Raw genomic sequence first — 21918 nt, forward strand, 5'->3', positions numbered from 1 at the left:
CTAAGGCCCCGTACACACGTCTGAGGAACTCGACATGCCAAACACATCGAGTTCCTCGTCGAGTTCAGTGTGGAAGCCGCCGAGATCTCGGCGGGCCGACTTTCCTCATTGAACAACGAGGAAATAGAGAACATGTTCTCTTTTCGGCCCGACGAGTTCCTCGTCAGCTTCCTTCGCTGAAAAGTGTACACACGACCGAGTTTCTCGGCAGAATCCAGCTCCGATCGATTTTCTGGCTGAATTCTGCCGAGAAACTCGGTCGTGTGTACGGGGCCTCACAGAGCAATTCTCCTGGGGTTACTTCCACTGTTTGCTGGGTGGTTGGAAATGTCTGTATACTTGTTGATACATTTGGAACCTTTAAAGTGGTTTTAAACCCATACAGACCACTTTAACCTACAGGTAAGCCTAGATTAATACCTGTAGGTGCAACAAATATCTCCTAAACCTACACGGTTTGCAGAAAAGACTGCACTGATGTCTACGGCGCATGTGCGCTGTAGACAACGGCGCAGGCGCACTGAGCGGGCTGTTAGTGAGGGCGATCGTGCCGTCACTGACGGCTCCCGCACGCATGTGCGGGAGTGACATCTTCGCGACTCCGGCCAATCACAGCTCGGAGCCGCAATACCCGGAAATAACTTGGGTATCAATGGTGGAGGTGAGGAACGAGAGTCGTTTCGGGGCTTCGATCTCAGGTAATTCAAAATGAGCTAGTATGCTATGCTATGTAAGATCCTCAAAGACAAAGCTTCCTGATGTGGGCGGAGTCCTGTGTTAGGGGAACCAATCTGCTCATGTCTAGTAATAATCTTTTTATTCCTATTTTAGTAGATGGACGGGAGATGAGGAAAACCTCAGAGGATTGTCTCACTTTGTCTCCAGACTGTAAAGTAGAAGATGAGGACATCACACAGTATAGTCCAGGAGAAAACCCGACTACCTCAAATGTCCATCCGGCACCACACAGTGTAGATGGACCATCGTATTCCTCTTATCCTGAGGAACCTCAGACTGTGAGAGACGGTGCCGGACTATTGTATTCCTCTTATTCTGAGGAACCTCAGACTGTGAGGGACGGTGCCGGACCATCATATTCCTCTTATCCTGAGGAACCTCAGACTGTGAGGGACGGTGCCGGACCATCGTATTCCTCTTATCCTGAGGAACCTCAGACTGTGAAGGACGGTGCCGGACCATCATATTTCTCTTATCCTGAGGAACCTCACACTGTGAGGGACGGTGCCGGACCATCGTATTCCTCTTATCCTGAGGAACCTCACACTGTGAGGGACGGGGCCGTCCTTCCAACAGAGAAGAGGTTTTCCTGTACTGAGTGCGGGAAGTGTTTCCATTCTAAATTCCATTTTACTAAGCATAAAAAATCTCATGCAGGTGAGAAGCTACTTTCTTGTTCTGAGTGCGGGAAATGTTTTTCATTGAAGTCCAATCTTCACAGACATCAAAATTTGCACACAGGTGAGAAGCCGTATGCGTGTCCTGAGTGCGGGATATGTTTTTCATTGAAGTCCAGTCTTTACAGACATCAGAAATTGCACACAGGGGAAAAGCCGTATTCCTGTCCTGAGTGCGGGAAATGTTTTATACGAAAATCAGTACTTGTCATACATCAGAGGTCTCATACAGGGGAAAAGCCAAATTCCTGTCCTGAGTGCGGGAAATGTTTTTCACAGAAGTCCCATCTTTACAGGCATCAGAGATCTCACACAGGGGAGAAGCCACTTTCCTGTTCTGAGTTTAGGAAATGTTTTCCACAAAAATCAGATCTTGTTACACATCAGAGATGTCACATGGGGAAAAAGCAGCATTCCTGTCCTGAGTGCGGGAAATGTTTTTCACAGAAGTCCCATCTTTACAGGCATCAGAAATCGCATGTGGGGGAGAAGCCACTTTCCTGTTCTGAGTGTGGGAAATGTTTTGCACAAAAATCAGATCTTGTTGAACATCAGAGATCTCACACGGGGGAAAAGCCGTATTCCTGTCCTGAGTGCGCAAAATGTTTTTCACGGAAGTCCAATCTTCTCAGACATGAGAGATTGCACACTGGTGCTAAGCCTTATTTCTGTATTGAGTGCGGGAAATGTTTTATACGAAAATCGGTACTTGTTGAACATCAGAGGTCTCACACGGGGGAAAAGCCAAATTCCTGTCCTGAGTGTGGGAAATGTTTTTCACAGAAGTCCCATCTTTATAGACATCAAAGATCTCACACAGGAAAAAAAAAAAGTCTAATGCTGAGTGAGGGAATTGCTCCTCACTGAAGTTTCTATCCTCCTGTACATCAGGGATCCCACACAACCCTCGAGGTGTATTGGTGCCTTGAGCTCGGAGCTGTGGAGGAACCCCACACAACCCAAGGGGTGTCCTGAGCAGGAGAGGACAGTGGGGAACAATGCCGGGCAAGTCTTCAGGAGGGATCCACCAGGTGTTGGTAAGTGACAGACACGGTCGGGAGAACTGGGAGAGGCATGCCAGGAGATGGATGGAGAGACTGTGATGTTACTGGCATTGAAGTTTGGCGGCTGCAGCCAGGAGGGCTGTCAGAGTCTGCACAGGACTGTCTGGGACCAGTAGACCACCTCAATACAGCTAGCACTAAAAGACTTTCTTTATCCATTGGTTGCCCCACCAAAGGGGCCCACGGTCCCTGTCAGCAAATGGCAATTTCTCAGGTTTGACTGGATTGGATTGGGCCTACCATGTGATAGCTGTGCCAGGAACAAAATATTGTGCAGGAGAGAGAGAAAACATCTACAAATAAGCATTGTGCTGGAGCTCTAGAAGATGTAATTAGAGGTTCCAATTGATCATCCTATTGATTTTCTGCTATTGATTCTGGGCATCCCATAATCCCCTTACCCCATCCACGTTCCAATCCCTCAATAAAATAACAAAACAAAGCTGATGGGCTGTTCATTGTCTGGAGAGTGACTGGTAGTGAATGCCAGGCTGGGCAGGGTGACAGGTGGAACTACAACTTTCTGCAGCCCTTTCGGGGGTACCTCTACATTTGGGGGCTCGAGCTGGGATCACCTGTTCACAGGTAACCTGTCAGCTGGGGAAATCTTTTTCTTTTTTCCCCCACCATTGAGGCGTGAACCCAAGGGAAGGACTTGTGTACTCTGCCTATTGTTCAGTGCTTTAAGTGCCGTTGTCCATAGCAACCAACAAGGACTCTCTCTAGTTACTGTTCCTGTTGCACAGTTGCCCCAACCGGTGCTAGGACGGACACTTGTACCAATCCTGCAACCCAGGAACTGTTCAATATGTGCTGTTACCCGTGGAAAGCGCGCCTATGGATTACAAATACGTCCAGCGTTCTGCTATTACTGGACGTCTCACTGTGGATTACAAATACGTCCAGCGTTCTGCTATTACTTTACGCCTCACTGTGGATTACAAATACGTCCAGCGTTCTACTATTACTGCACGTCTCACTGTGAATTACAAATATGTCCAGCGTTCTACTATTACTGGACATCTTACTGTGGATTACAAATACGTCCAGCGTTCTGCTATTACTGGACGTCTCACTGTGGATTACAAATACGTCCAGCGTTCTGCTATTACTGGACGCCTCACTGTGGATTACAAATACGTCCAGCGTTCTACTATTACTGCACGTCTCACTGTGGATTACAAATACGTCCAGCTTTCTGCTATTACTGGACGTCTCACTGTGGATTACAAATATGTCCAGCGTTCTGCTAATGCTGGGCATTTTGAACTTTGCTCAAGAAAAACAGAAATGGAAGGCGTGCACACCTAGTGCCTTACCAGAGATAATATAATAATAAAAAATGTATAAAAGTGGGAACTCACAAAATGCAACTGACAAAAGGCCATAAACACAGTACATGGACATGCACAGAAAACGGGGTACAGCTAATGCGTTTCGGGAGCGCACCGCCTTCCTCAGAGCTAGGCCAGCTCTGTCTAAAAGACAGTACAGTAAGCCGGAGAATGTCTACTGTTGCCCAGGGTGTTCAAAAGCAGCCTCTGAGTGCCTGCAGGTGGGACTATGTTGTATCCGCTCTCTACAGGGAGGCATTGGCTACAACCTTTATTGTTGCTACCGGCAAACACCGGACAATTTAGCTATCATCTACCTTCAGTTGCTTGGGCACGTTCGGTGGCAGGCAACATGTCTGGACACATCCTGCTAGCATCAGTGTGTCTGCAAACAATGGGTTACAGCCGCGTGACCAGGGAATAAGTTACTTATCAGTTCTGCTGGTGCCAGCTCCTCTGGAAGCAAGGGGGCAGTGCCACGCCCTGGAGAAGACCAAAAGTTTCCTGCTAGCAGCAGAAACCACAAGTCAGTGGAAGATGGAGGACGGTGGTTGACTACTACCCACTTTGCAGTGGTTGCCTGAAATGCGGGCGCTGGTGGACACTGGCATCCGGCTGGAGTCTCATGGAGGGCTCGCCTTGGGGGTGATTGACTTAGCGACTCTGCCTGTTCTGTCCTGAGTGCAGAATTCAGACGGTGGTGGTCACTGCTTGGACCCGGTGCAGTCTTTGTGGGGAGCCACTCACCCGACTAGGACCCGTTCAGCAGGAGTCGCAGTATTACAGTGTGGACCTGCTATCAGGACTCTGTACACTAAAGCCGCGGAAGGACGGAGAGGGCCAAAGATCACCCCCTAAAGGCAGAGGGACGTTGCAGCCTGGCGACTCCTCCGTGAACACAGAGGACTTATGCAAAGGAGAAACTGCTGTGGCCTGGCGACTGTAAATACTGCTATGCAGGAACTAGGTGACATCCATGATGAGCCAGCCAGCTCTAAGTCCCTTGCTATACCTGTCTGAAAGGAGACATTACCAGGTGAGCTGGATGAAGAAAGCGAGGGCCGGTGTTCTGTCGAGAAGTCCCCCCCCCCCCATTGAATAGTGCCCAGGACGAACTGCGCATGCGCCGTACGTCATAGCACAACTGCTGATTTGCCGATCAGCTGGGCTGACGTAACCATGGTGCATGCGCACATCTTAGGAAGTATGTCTCAATGGGAGATACCATTTCACAGCCACTATTTAAACCTATACAAACAGCGGGGAAACCGGACCATCAGCACACTGTAAAGCCGCCCAGCAACAGCGAGGCACAATTTGAGAACTACGGTCTCCCCCTGCTGTTTGTATAGGTTTCAACTGTGCCCGTGAAATGGTATCTCCCATCAAGAGATTTCTCCTACGATGTACGCTTGCACCCTGGTCACATCACTCCAGCTGATCGGCAACTCTGCTGGAGTGCGGCTTCATCCTGCGCACATGCGGGCACTATTCGATGGGGGGCACTTCTCAAAAGAACATTGGGTCATTGATTTGGGTTCCCCCAGAGTGCCGGCCAAGTTTGGGTTTGAGAGGTTGGCGGAGTGGTCATCACCCAGTGACGGTTCCGAAGAGCAGTGGAAGACCAGGGAATCCCCAGTCCTTGAGGGAGGAGATGGATCAGAGCCAGCAGAGGGACCTGAGCAAACTGCTGGAACCCTGACAAGTAGCAGCCAGCTCTTCTTGAACAAGCTTTCCACTGCCCAGACCAGAGCCCCCGTCTACAGTCAGTGGGTCGTAAGGGCCCCAGCTGCCTGCATTCTCCAAGGAACAGGAAATCCTAGAGAACTACCAAGATGCTCCCGCTTTCAATGAGAAGTGCAGGGGGTGGCTCTGGAGTGAGGCCTGGACTTTCCATATGTCCCACCCCACATTATGGACATTGTGGGAAACTTCCGGGAAGAGTGGGAGGACGACCCAGTCTGGGACTACCTACACGTTCCCAAGCCATTGCGGGTGCCCAGCAGTGAGGTCTGGGCCTGCTTTAAAGACATTCAGGAGCAATGGAAGCTTGGGAGGTCGATCTACAGAGACCAGATGCTTGTGTCCAGGGCAGGCAAAATTACTCAGTCTCCAGGGAGGAAGAAGGAGGGAGCCGGAGAAGGTTGCCTGACCCTTGGTTTTATGCATAGGAGGACTGTGATGAGCCACAGGATGCATAGTATGAGCTGCATTGACTGCAGGGAAGTTGCAGTGTGTGTTCTTTCTTTTCTCCCTGACTTGCAGGAACAAACTAGCCTGCCACCCTATGTGCTGACAGAGGATCTGGCTGTTGCAAATACACTTGGGTGAAGTTTGTTCCTCTACCAACCCTTTGGAACCTGTCTGTTCGGGGAGGTGCTCCTCCCATCAGGAGTTCTAAAGATGACTGTTCACCTGTTGTACATATAATTTTTTTTATTACTCTGTTGTTCGGTTATAACCCCCTTCTAACAGAACAAGATAAGAAAAAGTATTTGCTTTGTTATTTCTGTTTGGCAGGATGCTAACCCTCTCCCAATAGAAACCATGTTCACGTAGATTGGATTAACTTTAGGTTGGCCTAGCCTAGCCTGTTTAGGCTACACCGGCCTAATCTGTAGAGCAAAGTTGATGATTCACCAAGCTTTTGCACTCCAATGTGCGCTGGCCAAACCTAAAGTTGGAGGCTTAAGTCGGTGCAAGTGGAAGTGGGTGTCAACTTATGTAAATGATTGTCTGAGCGTGGTGCAGTGGCTTACGCCCGGCCTAACTTCAACGGAGCATGCTCAGTGATGTTTTATCCGAACTTCCTGTTGTAGGCCGGCCTAATGGCTAGGCTCGAGTGTACAAGTACGGCCAGACATGCATCTGGTCTATGCAAAATTACATCCTGCTTTCCACCCCCCCCCCCCCCTGAGCTTGGTAATTCTGCCCCTTGCGTTCAGTTTCTGAATGACTATGTCTGCTCCAGTGGCAGCTCCCGTGTCAGCTCCTGTCACCCACAGGAAAAAAAAACTTTACACCCCAGGAGAGGGCCATTATTATTGATGGGATGGAGGAGTTCTATGAGTCCCTCCATGGCCCTTCCAGCCGCAATATGACGCGTGCCAGGAGGCAGGAGATTTATGATACTATTGCCACCAGGGTCAATGCCCTTGGCAATGTCCCCCGCCTTGGCCATCTTATATTAAAAAAAAATTAACGATCTGCGGCTTCGGGTGCGGGAGAAGGTGGCCAAAATCAGAAAGCACCGGATTGGCACTGGGGGTGGCCCACCCTGCTGATTAGCCTCCTGCTGATCAACCACCCCCCCCCCCCTCCGCCCAGGCAGCTGAGGAGCCAATCTGCTGCCACCAGGTGAAGCCAAAGAAAGGCAAAATAAAAGCCTTTTTTTTTTGCTCAGGTCATGAGCTGGATTTGAGTTATGCCAGCACACGGTGAGGAGTGCTGCTTCAGTGTGACTGGTGTGTGAATGGGGGGGGGGTGTCACTCCTGCTGGCAAAGGGGTGTCACCCTCTGCCGTGTGAAAGGGGTATGAATGTACAGTGACATAATTGGAGCCTTGGCGTGGCGTTGCTGCTCCCAAGTCCCGTCCGGTGTCCTTGGGTCTAATCCAATTAGATGAGGATGAGATGTGTCTGTGCTAGGGACCACAGTGGTGTGCATGCGTGCATTCTACTTGTGCCATGTTTAATGTGTGTTTTTAACGTGTAAATATGTCTTCTGTGAGGCGTCTTCTGATTGCGGCTCCCACAGCAGACGGGGTACCCTCGGTTAGGGGGGGGATTGTCTGGTTGGGGGGTCAGGTCATCACGTATGTCAATCTCCAGGCCCTTTCTCACGGCGTAGTTGTGCAAAATACAACATGCACCGATGATCTGGCACACAAAGTTTGGGCCATACAACAGGGTGCCCCCAGACCTATCCAGGCATCGGAAACGGGACTTCAGGAGGCCAAATGTGCGTTCCACCACTCCACGGGTACGTGCGTGTGCTTCATTGTATCTTCTCTCTCCTGGGGTTTGGGGAGTCCGGAATGGAGTCATGAGATGGGGTCCAAGTGCATATGCAGAGTCACCTGGAAGGGAAAAGACAGGAGGATGTTAGTCATGCATGTGCCCCTTGTGATGTCTGCATCATGGGGGGGACAGTCATACCTGACACCCATGTCACTCACCAACCAGCCAGGTGTCCCCATACATGTTCTATTCAAAATCTGTTGGGATGTCGCTTTGACGGTATATGAAGCTGTCATGGCTGGATCCTGGGTGTTTGGCACGGACATGCCATATGAGGCATTGGGCATCGGCTATTACCTGTACGTTGATGGAATGCCAATGCTTCCTATTGCGGTATATGTGTTCTGTGTCACGGGGGGGCCGTAGTGCCACATGTGTGCAATCAATGGCCCCCACAGTGCGTGGGAATCTGTCAATTCTATAGAAATCCTCCATTGCCTTCTGCTGCAGATGCTGCTGGGTGGGTCTGATGATGTAGTGGGACATGCGTCTGAGGATTGCGGGGACAACCTGGTGCACACATCTGCTCATGGTGGTTTGTGACATCCCAGCCAAATTTCCACTTGTTCGCTGAAAAGATCCACTGGCCAGGAAATGCAGTGTTGCTAATACCTTGACCAGTGGCTGCACTGCAGGTGAGCAGTGTGTTGGGCTGGTGATGTCATCCTGCAGGGTTCTGGTTAAATCCAGGATGGCTTCACGGCTGAATCTGTAGATGCGATACACCTCTGCTTCCCCCATGGCAAAGATGTTCATGCGTGTGCGGTATATCCTCTCCCGTGCCCTCCTACGAGTCCGTGGACCCATTAGTGGTGCTAGGAGCACGCCTGCCCCTGGCATGTTGGCACACAGATGTGTTGTCCTGCAAGTGTGGGTGCTCGGCTTGCTCAGCTCGTCCGTAACGCTGCTGCTGGAGCTGCTCTCCAGCTGACCTGTGTCCTGGTGCAAAGTTATTCCACCTTTTTGGTGGAATAACTTTAGGCCTGATGTAACACTTGATTGCATCGGGCTTAGCCTAAGTCTGGTGCACTTTCATTCGTGAATTGGCGTATCTCCCTAATTTGCATATTTAAATAGGAAATCAATGCAAGCGGAAGATGCGTCGTGCCTAAATATGCACCCGGCTTAACAAAGTTGCGTCGGTCGGAAAAAGCCTATTTTCAGGCTTATCTTGTTCTGTGGGTAAGGAGCAAAAGTGAGCTGGAGCATATCTACACCTAGGCCGCCTATCTGGAGATAAGCCGGCCTAAATCTTTGTGAATCTACCTACAAGTATTTTACAGGAGATAGAGAAAAGCCTCATACACACGATCGGATTTCCATCGGGCAAGTCCGTGGAATTTTGTGTGAAGGGCGTTGGCTGTGAACTTGTTATGCATACAGACGGCAGAACTTTTTCAGCCAACATACACGAAACTATGTGTTTTTTCAGCTCTTTAGCGCCACTTCTGCTAATGTTGCGCTATGGTGTTTGTACTTTGGATTTTTTTACGACGGACTTGTGTAGACATGATCGGATAATCTGACATCACACATTTGATGTTGGACGGTTTTAAAGCATGCTATTAAACATTCGTTGTCGGAAAATCCTACAACAATTGTCTGATGGGGAATACAAACGGTCAGATTTTCCAACAAATCCCTGCCATCACACATTTATTGTCGGAAAATCCGATCGTGTGTACAAGGCTAAACAGTCTGCAAATAAGCATTGTGCCAGTGAAGGCTGGAGCTCTAAAAGATGTAATTAGAGGTTCCAATTGATCATCCTATTGGATTCCCTACTATTGATTCTGGGTATCCCATAATTCCCTTATCCCATCGAAGTTCTAATCCCTCAATAAAATAACAAAAGCTGATGAATGACAGGCTGGGCAAGGTGAGGAGGGTACCGCTACATTAATATAAATGTGTTCTCTATACCAACTCTGGAATAAAACCCCAAGGGCCATATTCAGAAAGATCAGCGGATCTTTCTGCTGGCGTAACGTATCTCCGATACGTTACGCCGCTGTAACTTTGGGTGCAAGTTCTGTATTCAGAAAGAACTTGCGCCCTTAGTTGCGGCGTAGCGTATGTGTTGCGGCGTAAGGCCGCCTAATTCAAATGGGGATGTTGGGGGTGTGTTTTATTTAAATTGTACTTGACCCCGCGTTTTTGACATATTTTTTGAACTAGCGCATGCGCCGTCCGTAAAATATCCCAGTGTGCATTGCTCCAAATTACGCCGCAAGGACGTATTGGATTCGACGTGAATGTAAATGACGTAAAGCCGTATTCGCGAACGACTTACGCAAACGACGTAAAAATTTCAAAACTCGGCGCGGGAACGACGGCCATACTTAACATTAGCTACGCCTCATATAGCAGGGGTAACTATACGCCGAAAAAAGCCGAACGTAAACGACGTAAAAAAATGCGCCGGCGGGACGTACGTTTCTGAATCGCCTTATCTACCTAATTAGCATATTCCTTGCGTAAACATATGGAAGCGCCACCTAGCGACCAGCCTGAAAATGCAGCCTAAGATACGATGGTGTAAGACACTTACACCTGTCAGATCTTAGGGGAATCTATGCTTAAAGCGGATGTGCCATGGGAAAAATATATTAAAAGCCAGCAGCTACAAATAGTGCAGCTGCTGACTTTTAATATTAGGACACTTACCTGTCCTGGAGTCCAGCGCCGATCGCAGCAGATGACGAGCGATCGCTCGTCACTCTGCTGCTCCCCCCGCCATCCACGCTGAGGGAACCAGGAAGTGAAGCGCTGCGGCTTCACTGCCCGGTTCCCTACGGCGCATGCGCGAGTCGCGCCGCGCCCGCCGATTGGCTCCCGCTGTGTGCTGGGAGCCGAGTGTTCCCAGCACACAACGGGGGGGCGACGGGATGTGACGGAATGCCCGTCTTTTGCCCGTGAATGCCAGGCCGGAAGTGGGTGCAAATACCTGTCTTTAGACAGGTATCTGCACCCCCCTCCCCCTGAAAGGTGTCAAATGTGACACCGGAGGGGGGGAGGGTTCCGATCAGCGGGACTCCACTTTAGGGTGGAGAACCGCTTTAACTGATTCTCTGAATCAGGCGCATAGATACAACCTCCTGCACTATCTGAATCTGGCCCCAAGTGTTCACAATTTAAGACATTGTGTGAAAATATAATAAAGAAATAAAAGATTGAGAATACAAAGAAGAATCCCCAGAAGAGGAGAGGATGTAGGGCCGGAAAAAAGCAAAGAAAAAGAGAATAATTGGAAAAGGTATGTTCAATCTCAGTGATGTACAATTGACTATGGAGGAAATGAAAGTATTGAGTTTGAAGAGTTTGAAATTTACACCAAAAAGAAACATGGATACATTCTCCCACATACACTATATTGTGAAATGTATTAGGATGTCTGCCTTTACATGCACATGAACTTTAATGGCATCCCAGTGTTGTGCTGCGTACACACCATCGTAATTTTCAACAACAAAACCGTGGATTTTTTCCGACGGATGTTGGCTCAAAGTTGTCTTGCATACACACGGTCCCACAAATGTTGCTCTGAAATTCCGAACGTCAAGAACACTGTGACGTACAACATTATGACAAGCCGAGAAAAATTAAGTACAATGATTTCAAACATGCGTCAAATTTTTGTGCGTCGGAATTGGATACAGATGATCGGAATTTCCGACAAGAACTTTTTTTGTCGGAAAAATGGAGAACCAGCTCTCAAACATTTGTCTGGCATTAGTCTGTAGGGGTTCAATATTGAGTTGGCCCACCCTTTGCAGCTATAACAGCTTCAACTCTTCTGGGAAGGATGTTGTGACGGTATTAGAATGATATCCCCGTCAAAGTCTTCCCTTCTCCCCATAAAAGTAAATCACCCAGTATTCCATGAGTAGAACTCCCTGGGATGGCCCAATAATCCACACATGAGCCAAGGTTAATGCTGGAACAAGAGACACTTTAATGGCAGCATTCAGCTGGTTATATGCAGGTTACAAGCTGTTACAATGACAATCTCCGCCCCCCCTCACACAGTGGGGGTCTTCAATACAGATCCTTGGAAACAATGATATCTCCTTGAACTAATCAGTCTCTAGACCCTCTGGCACCGAACCTGCCAGACACATTTCTTTAGATAATGACATCAGTGACGTTAATTACTAGTGGTACAGAATACATTATCTAGACAGCTTGGACCCGCATATAGAAGGGATGATTACCACAATGAAGCAATCAGAATAATTAACATGGGAGAATAGCGGAAATTCAGCAAATGGAAAGTTTAACCATGATATTGAGAGAACAAGAAGAAAAAATATCGGGAGGTCTGGGCACCATACATTAAATATAGGGAACAAAACTTGTAGGCGGATATGTGGGGGATTGGGTAGGTAGGAGAACCTAATATTCAAAAATTATTATTTATTTATTTATTTATTTTTTTATTTTTTTTATTTTTCCTTCCTTCTGTTTTGTTTTGTTTTGTATGGTAAATTAATTTATGTATATTTGGTGCGGAGGTTACTGGGGTATTACCATAGTTAAGAAAAATGTACTGCATTAGTGTTAGGAAACAATAACATATATCCTAGAAGAATGTAAGGGGACCGATATGGCATTGACTGGTAAATGTTGAAGAGAGATTTGTTGTATAGGTAGAACGAAATTGTCAATGCATACATGTATGTTACTGTATAATACTAATGCAGTTGAGAAAATAAAGAATTTATAAAAAAAAGAATAATTAACATGAGCCACTTATCTAATAACAATAAACAGTAAACACAGGGCTTCTTCACACAACACACTAAACCATTTAGCCTTTGAACTAGGACTGGCTGACGAAAGGTCATTACCATATCAACAGCCTGTTAGCCGAGGAATGAGTCACACCTGAAATCCTCTAACACACACACAGCATAACGAGCAGGGAGAATTAAACTGAAGCATCCTTCACAGATGTCCACAAGGTATAGGAGTGTGTCTATGGGAATGTTGGGCCATTCTTCCAGAAGTGCTATTGTGAAGTTAGGCACTAATGTTGGTCGAAGAGACCTGGCTGAGCAAGTTTGGTGTGGAGGAAGTTGACTGGCCGGCACAGAGTCCTCACCTCAACCTGATAGAACACTTTTGGGATGAATTAGAGTGGAGACTGTGAGCCAGGCCTTCCCGTCCAACATCAGTGCCTGACCTCACAAATGTGCTTCTGGAACAATGGTCAAACATTCCCATAGACACACTTCTAAACCTTGTGGACAGCCTGCTGTTCAAAGTCACACTTTTCACCGTGCTGGCGGAGTCGGAGAAGTACAATCTGGACGTGTCCCCGGTGTATCTGTAACGAGATGGAAAATATCAATGTGCACCATGTGATGAGCTGTGGGCAATCGCAACAAAACAAACCGAACTATTCCATTTCATTCAATAAAATGCTTGCTAATAGCAATAAAATTCACTGCTGTAAGCAATCATAATGTGCAAAAAAAAATCCAGTAGTAGTTACTATTTTACTGTGTAAAATTAGGTTTGCCACGCTGACAAACAATAGAAATATATTGTGACACTATATAAAAATACGGAATAGATCAAATGTGTCTAAAGGTGAGTCTTGTGATAAAATAGCATCTCATGACAATTCCAAATTTGAAGGCTCCAAACCCGTTATACCAGGGCTCGACAAATCCCGGGCGCCAGGTCGCCATGGCGACTAGAAATAGGGTCCTGGCGACTTGAATTGGAAGGGGGGGTAAAAAAAAAAAAAAAAAAAATTTTTTTTTTTTTTTTTTTGTGAGCTGGGGCCATCTGGTGGTGAGCCGTTGGTATTACAAGTTATTACCACCAGATGTGAGCTGGCGCCATCTGGTGGTGGCCGTTGGTATTACAAGTTAAGCATTACAAGTTAAACAGCAATTCTAATGTTGTTTTTCACTATTTTCACTGCCATCTTCTTCCCTCTAATTAGAACCCCCAAACATTATATATATTTTTTATCCTAACACCCTAGAGAATAAAATGGCGATCGTTGCAATACTTTCTGTCACGCAGTATTTGCGCAGCGGTCTTACAAGCGCACTTTTTTGTGAAAAAATTACACTTTTTTAAATTAAAAAATAAGACAACAGTAAAGTTATCCCCATTTTTTTTAATATTATGAAAGATAATGTTACGCCAAGTAAATTCATACCCAACATGTCACGCTTCAAAATTGCGTCCGCTCGTGGAACAAACTTTTACCCTTTAAAATCTTCATAGGCGACGTTTAAAAAAAATCTACAGGTTGCATGTTTTGAGTTACAGAGAAGGTTTAGGGCTAGAATTATTGCTCTCGCTCTACCAATCGCGGCGATACCTCACGTGTGGTTTGAACACCGTTTACATATGCGGGCGCTGCTCACGTATGTGTTCGCTTCTGCGCGCAAGCTCGTCGGGACGGGGCGTGTTTTCTGGCTCCTAACTTTTTTACCTGGCTCCTAGATTCCAAGCAAATTTGTCAACCCCTGCGTTATACACCCAACAAGTGCTTCCAATATGGCTATAGATGACAAGCCAAATAGGGGATTCACCCAAAGTGCGCATCCACCATAAAGTAAAAAGTGTCTTCTTACCAGAAATATTAATCAAAAGGGTCAAAGGTGCTGTGTGATGAAATATCACTTGTGATAGAAACCCTTCACTCCTTTCCTCCTCTTTGATTACAGTGGGGTGGATTCAGGTACGACTTGCGCCCTCTTATGGAGGCGCAGCGTAATGTTTTAACGCTGCGCCTCCGTAAATTACCTGCGCTACGCTTCATTCATGAAGCAGTAGCTACGTAATTTGCGTGGGCGCTCCTTAAAAATGCCCGGCGTAAGGGCGCGTAATTTAAAATGATCCCGTAGGGTGCGTGGATCATTTAAATTAGGCGCGTTCCCGCGCGCCGAACGTAGTGCGCATATTCCGTTGGGAAACTTTCCCGAAGTGCATTGCAACAAATGACGTCGCAAGGACGTCATTTACTTCAACGTGAACGTAAATGGCGTCCAGCGCCATTCACGATTCACTTACGCAAACGACGTAATTTTCAAACATCGCGACGCGGGAACAACGAATATACTTAGCATTGGCTGCCCCTGCTAATAGCAGGAGCAGCCTTACGCGGAACCCGACAAACGTAAACGACGTAAAATGCATACGTAGGGCGCGCGTACGGTTGTGAATCGGCGTTAGTATGCAATTTGCATACTCTACGCTGACCACTATGGGAACGCCACCTAGCGGCCATCGTAAGAATGCAGCCTACGATACGACGGCATAAGAGCCTTATGCCAGTCATATCTTAGGCTGCAGTCGGCGTAACGAGCTTTCTGAATACAGAAAAGTAGTTACGCCGGCGCAACTAAGCAATTGCGTACTGAATCCACCCCAGTGATATCACAAGTAACGGTGGGAAAAGATCTGATGGTGAGACTGTCCATGGCCACTAGGGGTGCAAACTCACGGTTCGGATTGTTCCTTGGATCAGTGTCATTGATCGGATCATTTTTCGGATCAGCAAAATGTCCCCTGTCACCTTTTTTCTCTTGGTGTCAGGAAGAATTGTCAGAAATGATTCATGCCAATAGCAGAGGAATGATGCAGCAGACAGAAATGACACTTAATGCTCTGGATTGAGACACGTACACACTATAGAGGGATGTGCTTTGTTCATATCACAAAAGTTTGTTCCAGCTTCAAATCAGTGATCTGCAACAAGTAGGCAATAAGGGACCTTTGACTTTCTCGATCTGCACCAAGATACAAGTAAAATTTTGGCACCCCATGCATAAGGAATTTTATTTGATACTCATTGAGATACTCCTCCATTATTAGAACACCGAGGTCTGGTCAGGTGGTTATAATAAAAACTTAACCTATCACTAAGAAATTAGTCTGGAAAGGACATGGTGAAAAACAGCTATTTTTTCACATTTAAACAGTCCGTCGGATTTACAAATACTGGGGCAGATCCACAAAGATCTGCACCGGCGCAGCGTATCTAAGATACGCTACGCCACCGTAACTTACTTTGCTTTGTTTCAAATTCACAACGAATTTGCGCCGTAAGTTACGGCGGCGTAGCGTATCTCTCGTGGCGTAAGAGCGCGGAATTCAAATGCGGCGGGTAGGGGGCTTTGTTTCATTTAAATGAAGCACGTCCCCGCGCCGAATGAACTGCGCATGCGCCGTCCCTAAAATTTCCCGATATGCATTGCGCTAAATGACGTCGCAAGGACGTCATTGGTTTTGACGTGAACGTAAATGGCGTCCAGCCCCATTCACGGACGACTTACGCAAACGACGTAAAATTTTCAAATTTAGACGTGGGAACGACGGCCATACTTAACATTGAGTACGCCACCAGATAGCAGCTTTAACTATACGCCGGAAAAAGCCAAACGGAAACGACGTAAAAGAATGCGACGGCCGCTCGTACGTTCGTGGATCGTCGGAAATTGTTAATTGGCATACTCGACGCGGATTACGATGTGAACGCCACCCAGCGGCCGCCGGAAAATTGCATCTTAGATTCGACAGCGTACTAAGGTGTACGCCTGTCGGATCTAACACAGATGCCGTCGTATCTTGTTTGGTGGATACCAAAACAAAGATACGACGCGCAAAATTTGAAATTACGCGGCGTATCAACAGATACGCTGGCGTAATTTCTTTCAGGATCTGCCCCACTGTATTTAAGCATACAGTATAAGCTCAGTTTTGTGTTGAAAAAAACAGTGAAATCTAAAACTCCAGTGGGTGTAACAAGATGTCCGCTTGCCCCTTCTCACTATCATTACTGTACAGGAGTGTGGGGTGTAGCAAGATGGCGGCGACAAAATGTCAGTTCCGGAGCAATCTGTAATGGGGAGCCACCACCGGGTGGGCCAAGATTGCCGCCGATCTGGGAGCTAGGCCGAAGCCGTGGTCTTTCCTATGGCCGATGCAGGACTGGGAGGCCCGCGGATCACATTGTCTGTCGACCCAAAGGTGTGGATCTGTACGGATCAATGAGGATCCGTTGCACCCCTAATGGCGACAATGGGTTCATGCAGCCTGCTATGGCTGAAAATGCAAAATTCTGTGTTGGGGTGAAAGTATTGGAAAACACTTACCTTGTAAAACAGCCCATTCAGTTTGAAATATAAATGAACAACAAAAAATCTATGTATCGATATAAAAAAAATCCCCGAATAATACAATGCTGTGAAGAAGTATTTGTACCCTTCCTGATTTTTATTTTTTGCATATTTGTCACACTTAAAAGATTCAGATCATCAAGCTAATTTTAATATTGCACAAAGATAACCCGAGTAAATACAAAATGCAGTTTTTAAATGATGATTTAATTTATTAAGGGGAAAAAGCTGTCCAAACGTTCCTGGCCCTATGTGAAAAAGTAATTGCCTCCTCCCCCCTTGCTAAATCATGAATGAACTGTGGTTAACCACATTTAGTTCAATTTCACTTGCCACACTCAGGCCTAATTACTGCCAGACCCGTTGAATCAAGAAATCACTTAAATAGAAGCTGTTGGACAAAGTGAAGCACACGACCGTTTTTCATGACGAGAAAACTGCCATTTTTTTAGATTGGTCGCGAAAACCGGTCGTGTGTATGCTCCATAGCATTTTTCTCAACGAGAAAACTGCCCACAAAAAAATTAGAACCTTCTCTATATTTTCTCGTTGTTTTTCACGTAAATTTTTTTCTCGGCGCGAAAATCGCTCGTGTGTATGCTTTTCCGAGGGGGGAAAAAACACACACGCTCAGAATCAAGTATGCAGCCCAAAGGGTGGCACCATTTGAAAGGAACTTCCCCTTGCTTGACCGTTTTTTTCATGAACATGAAAAAATGCAAGGCAGGCTTGAGAGGAATCACGACAAATCACGTCGAGAAAAACTTTGTTATTTTGTAGGACAGGAAAAACGGTCGTGTGTATGCGGCATAACAGATCTAAAAAAGCAATGCATCATGCTGCCATCTAAAGAAATTCAAGAACAGATGAGAAACAAAGTAATTGACATCATTGGCCTAGATTCACAGAGATCGGCGTATCTCTGCGGCGGCGTAACGTATCTCATTTACGTTACGCCGCCGCAAGTTTTACAGGCAAGTGCTTTATTCACAAAGAACTTGCCTATAAAGTTGCGGGGGCGTAGCGTAAATCACCCGGCGCAAGCCCGCCTAATTCAAATTAGGCGGGTAGGGGGCGTGTAGTATTTAAATTAAGCGCGTTCCCGCGCCGAACGTACTGCGCATGCGCCTTCCGAAGAATATCCCAGGGTGCATTGCTCCAAATGACGTCGCAAGGACGTCATTGGTTTCGACGTGAACGTAAATGGCGTCCAGCCCCATTCACTTACACAAACAACGTAAATTTTTAAATTTCGACGCGGGAACGACGGCCATACTTAACATTGGTTGCCCCTCATATAGCAGGGGCAACTTTACGCCGGAAAAACCTAACGTAAACGTCGTAACTTCACTGCGTCGGCCGCGCGTACGTTCGAGAATTCGCGTATCTAGCTAATTTGCATACTCGACGGGGAAAACGACGGAGGCGACACCTAACGGCCAAAAAATAAATTGCATTTAAGATCCGACGGCGTAAGAGCCTTACGCCTGTCGGATCTAATAGATATCTATGCGTAACTGATTCTAAGAATCAGTCGCATAGATACGACGGCCCAGATTAGGACTTACGACGGCGCACATGGCGTTGTGCCGTCGTAAGCCCTTTGAGAATCTGGGCCTATCAGTCTGGGAAGGGTTACAAAGCCATCTCCATGCTTTTGGGACTTCAGTGAACCATGGTGAGAGGCATTATCCACAAATGGAGAAAATAGGAAAGAGTATTGAACCTTCCCAGGAGTGGCTGGCCGACCAATCACTCCAAGAGCACAACGAGGACTCATCCAGGAGGTTATAAAAGAACCCAAAACAACATCTAAAGAATTGCAGACCTCACTTGCCTCAGGTAAGATCAGTGTTGATGATTCAACAATAAGAAAGAGCCTGGGCAAAAAATGGCATCCATGGGAGAGTTCCAAAGCCACTGCTGACCAAAAAGAACACATTTGCCAAAAAAACATCTGGATTATTCCCAAGACTTTTGGGAAAATATTCTGTGGACTGAACTTTTTGGAAGGTATGCGTCCCGTTACATAAAACGAACACAGCATTTTATAACAAGAACATCATACCAACAGTCAGACATGGTGGTGGTAGTGTGATGGTCTGTGGCTGTTTTGCAGCTTCAGGACCTGGACATCTTGCCATCTTTGATGGAACCATAAATTCTGAGCTCTACCGGAAAATTCTGAAGGAGAATGTCCGGCCAGCAGTTCCTGACCGCAAGCGCACTTGGGTTATGCAGCAGGACAATGATCAATGACAAACACACCAGCAAGCCCACCTCTGAATGGCCTAAATAAAAAAACAAAATTAAGGCTTTGGAGTGGGCTTGTCAAAATCTGGGCTTAAATCCGATTGAGATGCTGTGGCATGACCTTTATTGAGGCTGAAAAACCCTTTATTGAGGCTGAATTCTGCGCCAAAATTCCTCCACAGCTTTGTGAAAGACTTTTTGCCGCCAGTTATCGCAGATGCTTGATTGCAGTCGTTGCCACCAAGGGTGGCACAACCAGTTATATTTGGGGGCCAATTACTTTTTCACATAGAGTCAGGCAGGTTCAGACAGCTTTTTTTCCCTTAAAGTGGATATAAAGCCACTCTCATCCTTTCTAAACTACTGCCATAGTGCTGATCTATAAGGATATACATGCCTCCTGCATGTATCCTTACCTGTCAAATATCTCCCCTCTGTCTGTTATAAGAACTAAAAAACTGCAGATTCTGTGGGTGGATCTGTTGTCTGGAGCTCTGTGGGTGGAGTCGTGATGTCAGTAGACTCCCCGCCCACCTTTACACTCCCCTTGTCAACATGCTTTTTTTCCTGTGTATTCCTTACACTAAATTCTGCTATGATCACTAACCTCCAGTCAAAATTCTGAAAAGTAACCACATGACTTCAGAAAAGGAGTGGGGGTGGGAATTAAAAAATAATGCCTGTCTCCAGGCTAGTGCATGAGATATGTAAATAACCTGTCACTCACAGCAAGGGGGCCGAACAGACTAAGGTTTTTCTCTGTAAGTCCGTTTTATTTCACTGATCATTAAAAGACGATTGCTCAGAGCTGGATTAACTCTTGTGTGGCAAGACTGGGCACAGATGATAGGAAATCTCATACTGTACATTGTGACATCAAAAAATAAAAAATCAATTCGGGTTTACATCCACTTTAATGAATTAAACCATCATTTAAAAACTGCGTTTTGTATTTACTCGGGTTATCTTTGTGTCATCTTAACATTTGCTTGATGACCTGAATCATTAAAGTGTGACAAATATGCAAAGAAATGCAGGAAGGGCAAATACTTTTTTCACAGCATTGTAGTGTAGCATTACCCCCGGAGGAGCTCCTGGATTTTTGGGCAGTGTGTGACCTCTTGGCTCCTCCGAATTCCTAGGGGTAACTGATGTGTAGTACATCTAGTAGAAGTAAAAGGAATGTCCAGACAGGTGCTCTTTGCTGTGCTCTTTATTACCCAGCCGGGTAAAAACAGTAAACTTGTGGTGAGGAAAGTAAAGCTGAAGAAGATAGAAGAATAGCAGATTCAGGCGTAATGATAGGAAACAGTCCTGCTCCCAAACGTAACACTTCTTAGTACCACTCCCGCCAGAGTGGGTTGAGCGTACCCGGACAGGCTTCAACATTAAGGTGGCACCCTCTATTAGGAGTGAGACATACACCAAGGCCCAGCAATACCTTGCTTGAGGCTCCGCTATTTGGATCACTCCAACCCTTAACCACTTCCCGACGGCCGTACGAATATGTGCGGCCGCAGGGTGGTTCTAAATCTCTGATGCATATATGCGTCCTCCGCTCTTCCAGGCCACTAGAGCGCGCGCAACCCCCGCCGGCGGCGCGCGCGTGCCCGCCGCTTTCCTGAGATACCGATGCGCGTGCCTGGCGGCCGCGATGTCCGCCGGGCACTCGCGATCGGCGGTTACAGGGACAAGGACATGAATCTCTGTGTGTAAACACAGAGACCCATGTCCTGTCAGGGACAGAGGAGACCGATCTGTGTCTCTTGTACATAGGGACACAGATCGGTCACCTCCCCCAGTCACCCCCCTCCCCCCACAGTTAGAACACACCCAGGGAATACATTTAACCCCTTCCATGTCCCCCTAGTGTTAACCCCTTTCCTGCCAGTCACATTTATACAGTAATCGGTGCATTTTTATAGCACTGATCGCAGTATAAATGTGAATGGTCCCAAAAATGTGTCAAAAGTGTCCGATGTGTCCGCCATAAAGTCACAGTCCCAATAAAAATCGCAGATCGCCGCCATTACTAGTAAAAAAAAAATAATAATAAAAATTAATAAAAATTCTGTCCCCTATTTTGTAAGCGCTACAACTTTTGCGCAAACCAGTCGCTTATTGCGATTTTTTTTTTTTTACCAAAAATATGTAGAAGAATACGTATCGGCCTGAGAAGAAAATGTTTTTTTTTTTTTTAAAAATGGGCTATTTATTATAGTAACAAGTAAAAAATATTGACTTTTTTTCAAAATTGTCGCTCTTTTTTTGTTTATAGCGCAAAAAATAAAAAACGCAGAGGTGATCAAATACCACCAAAAGAAAGCTCTATTTGTGGGAAAAAAAAGGATGTAAATTTTGTTTGGGAGCATTGTCGCACGACCGCGCAATTGTCAGTTAAAGCGACGCAGTGCCAGAAGCTGAAATTTCACCTGGTCAGGAAGGGGTATACGTGCCCAGTAAGGAAGTGGTTAAGGAATGTGACATGTGACATTTAGAAGGGAACACCACTGAGTTTGTGTTCTGTCTCACCAGTCCAGCTTTCCTATAGTTCACCAGTGCGTTGCACTCAGAATGCAGGGAACAGGAGTGAGTTACACTGAGAATGCAGGATTAACCTTCCATGTGGTATTCCCGAGTGTGGCTTAGGGTGAATTTTCACTACCAAAAGCGGTAAGCCCGAGCCA

At 46.5% G+C, this 21918-nt stretch overlaps 1 protein-coding gene across 1 annotated transcript in view; it reads left to right on the forward strand.

Moving 5' to 3' along the window:
• Positions 1-652: 652 nt before the first annotated feature.
• LOC120935490 (oocyte zinc finger protein XlCOF7.1-like) overlaps positions 653-21918 on the forward strand; it is a gene marked incomplete at its 3' end in the record, with an annotated part of 33750 nt that continues 12484 nt past the window's right edge. The window contains exons 1-2 of the mRNA XM_040347541.1: positions 653-661; positions 1275-2198. Of these exons, the coding sequence (XP_040203475.1) occupies positions 653-661; positions 1275-2198 (933 nt within the window). The remainder of the gene's footprint in view (positions 662-1274; positions 2199-21918) is intronic.

Source organism: Rana temporaria, chromosome 4 (assembly GCF_905171775.1).
Source record: "Rana temporaria chromosome 4, aRanTem1.1, whole genome shotgun sequence".
NCBI lineage: Eukaryota > Metazoa > Chordata > Amphibia > Anura > Ranidae > Rana > Rana temporaria.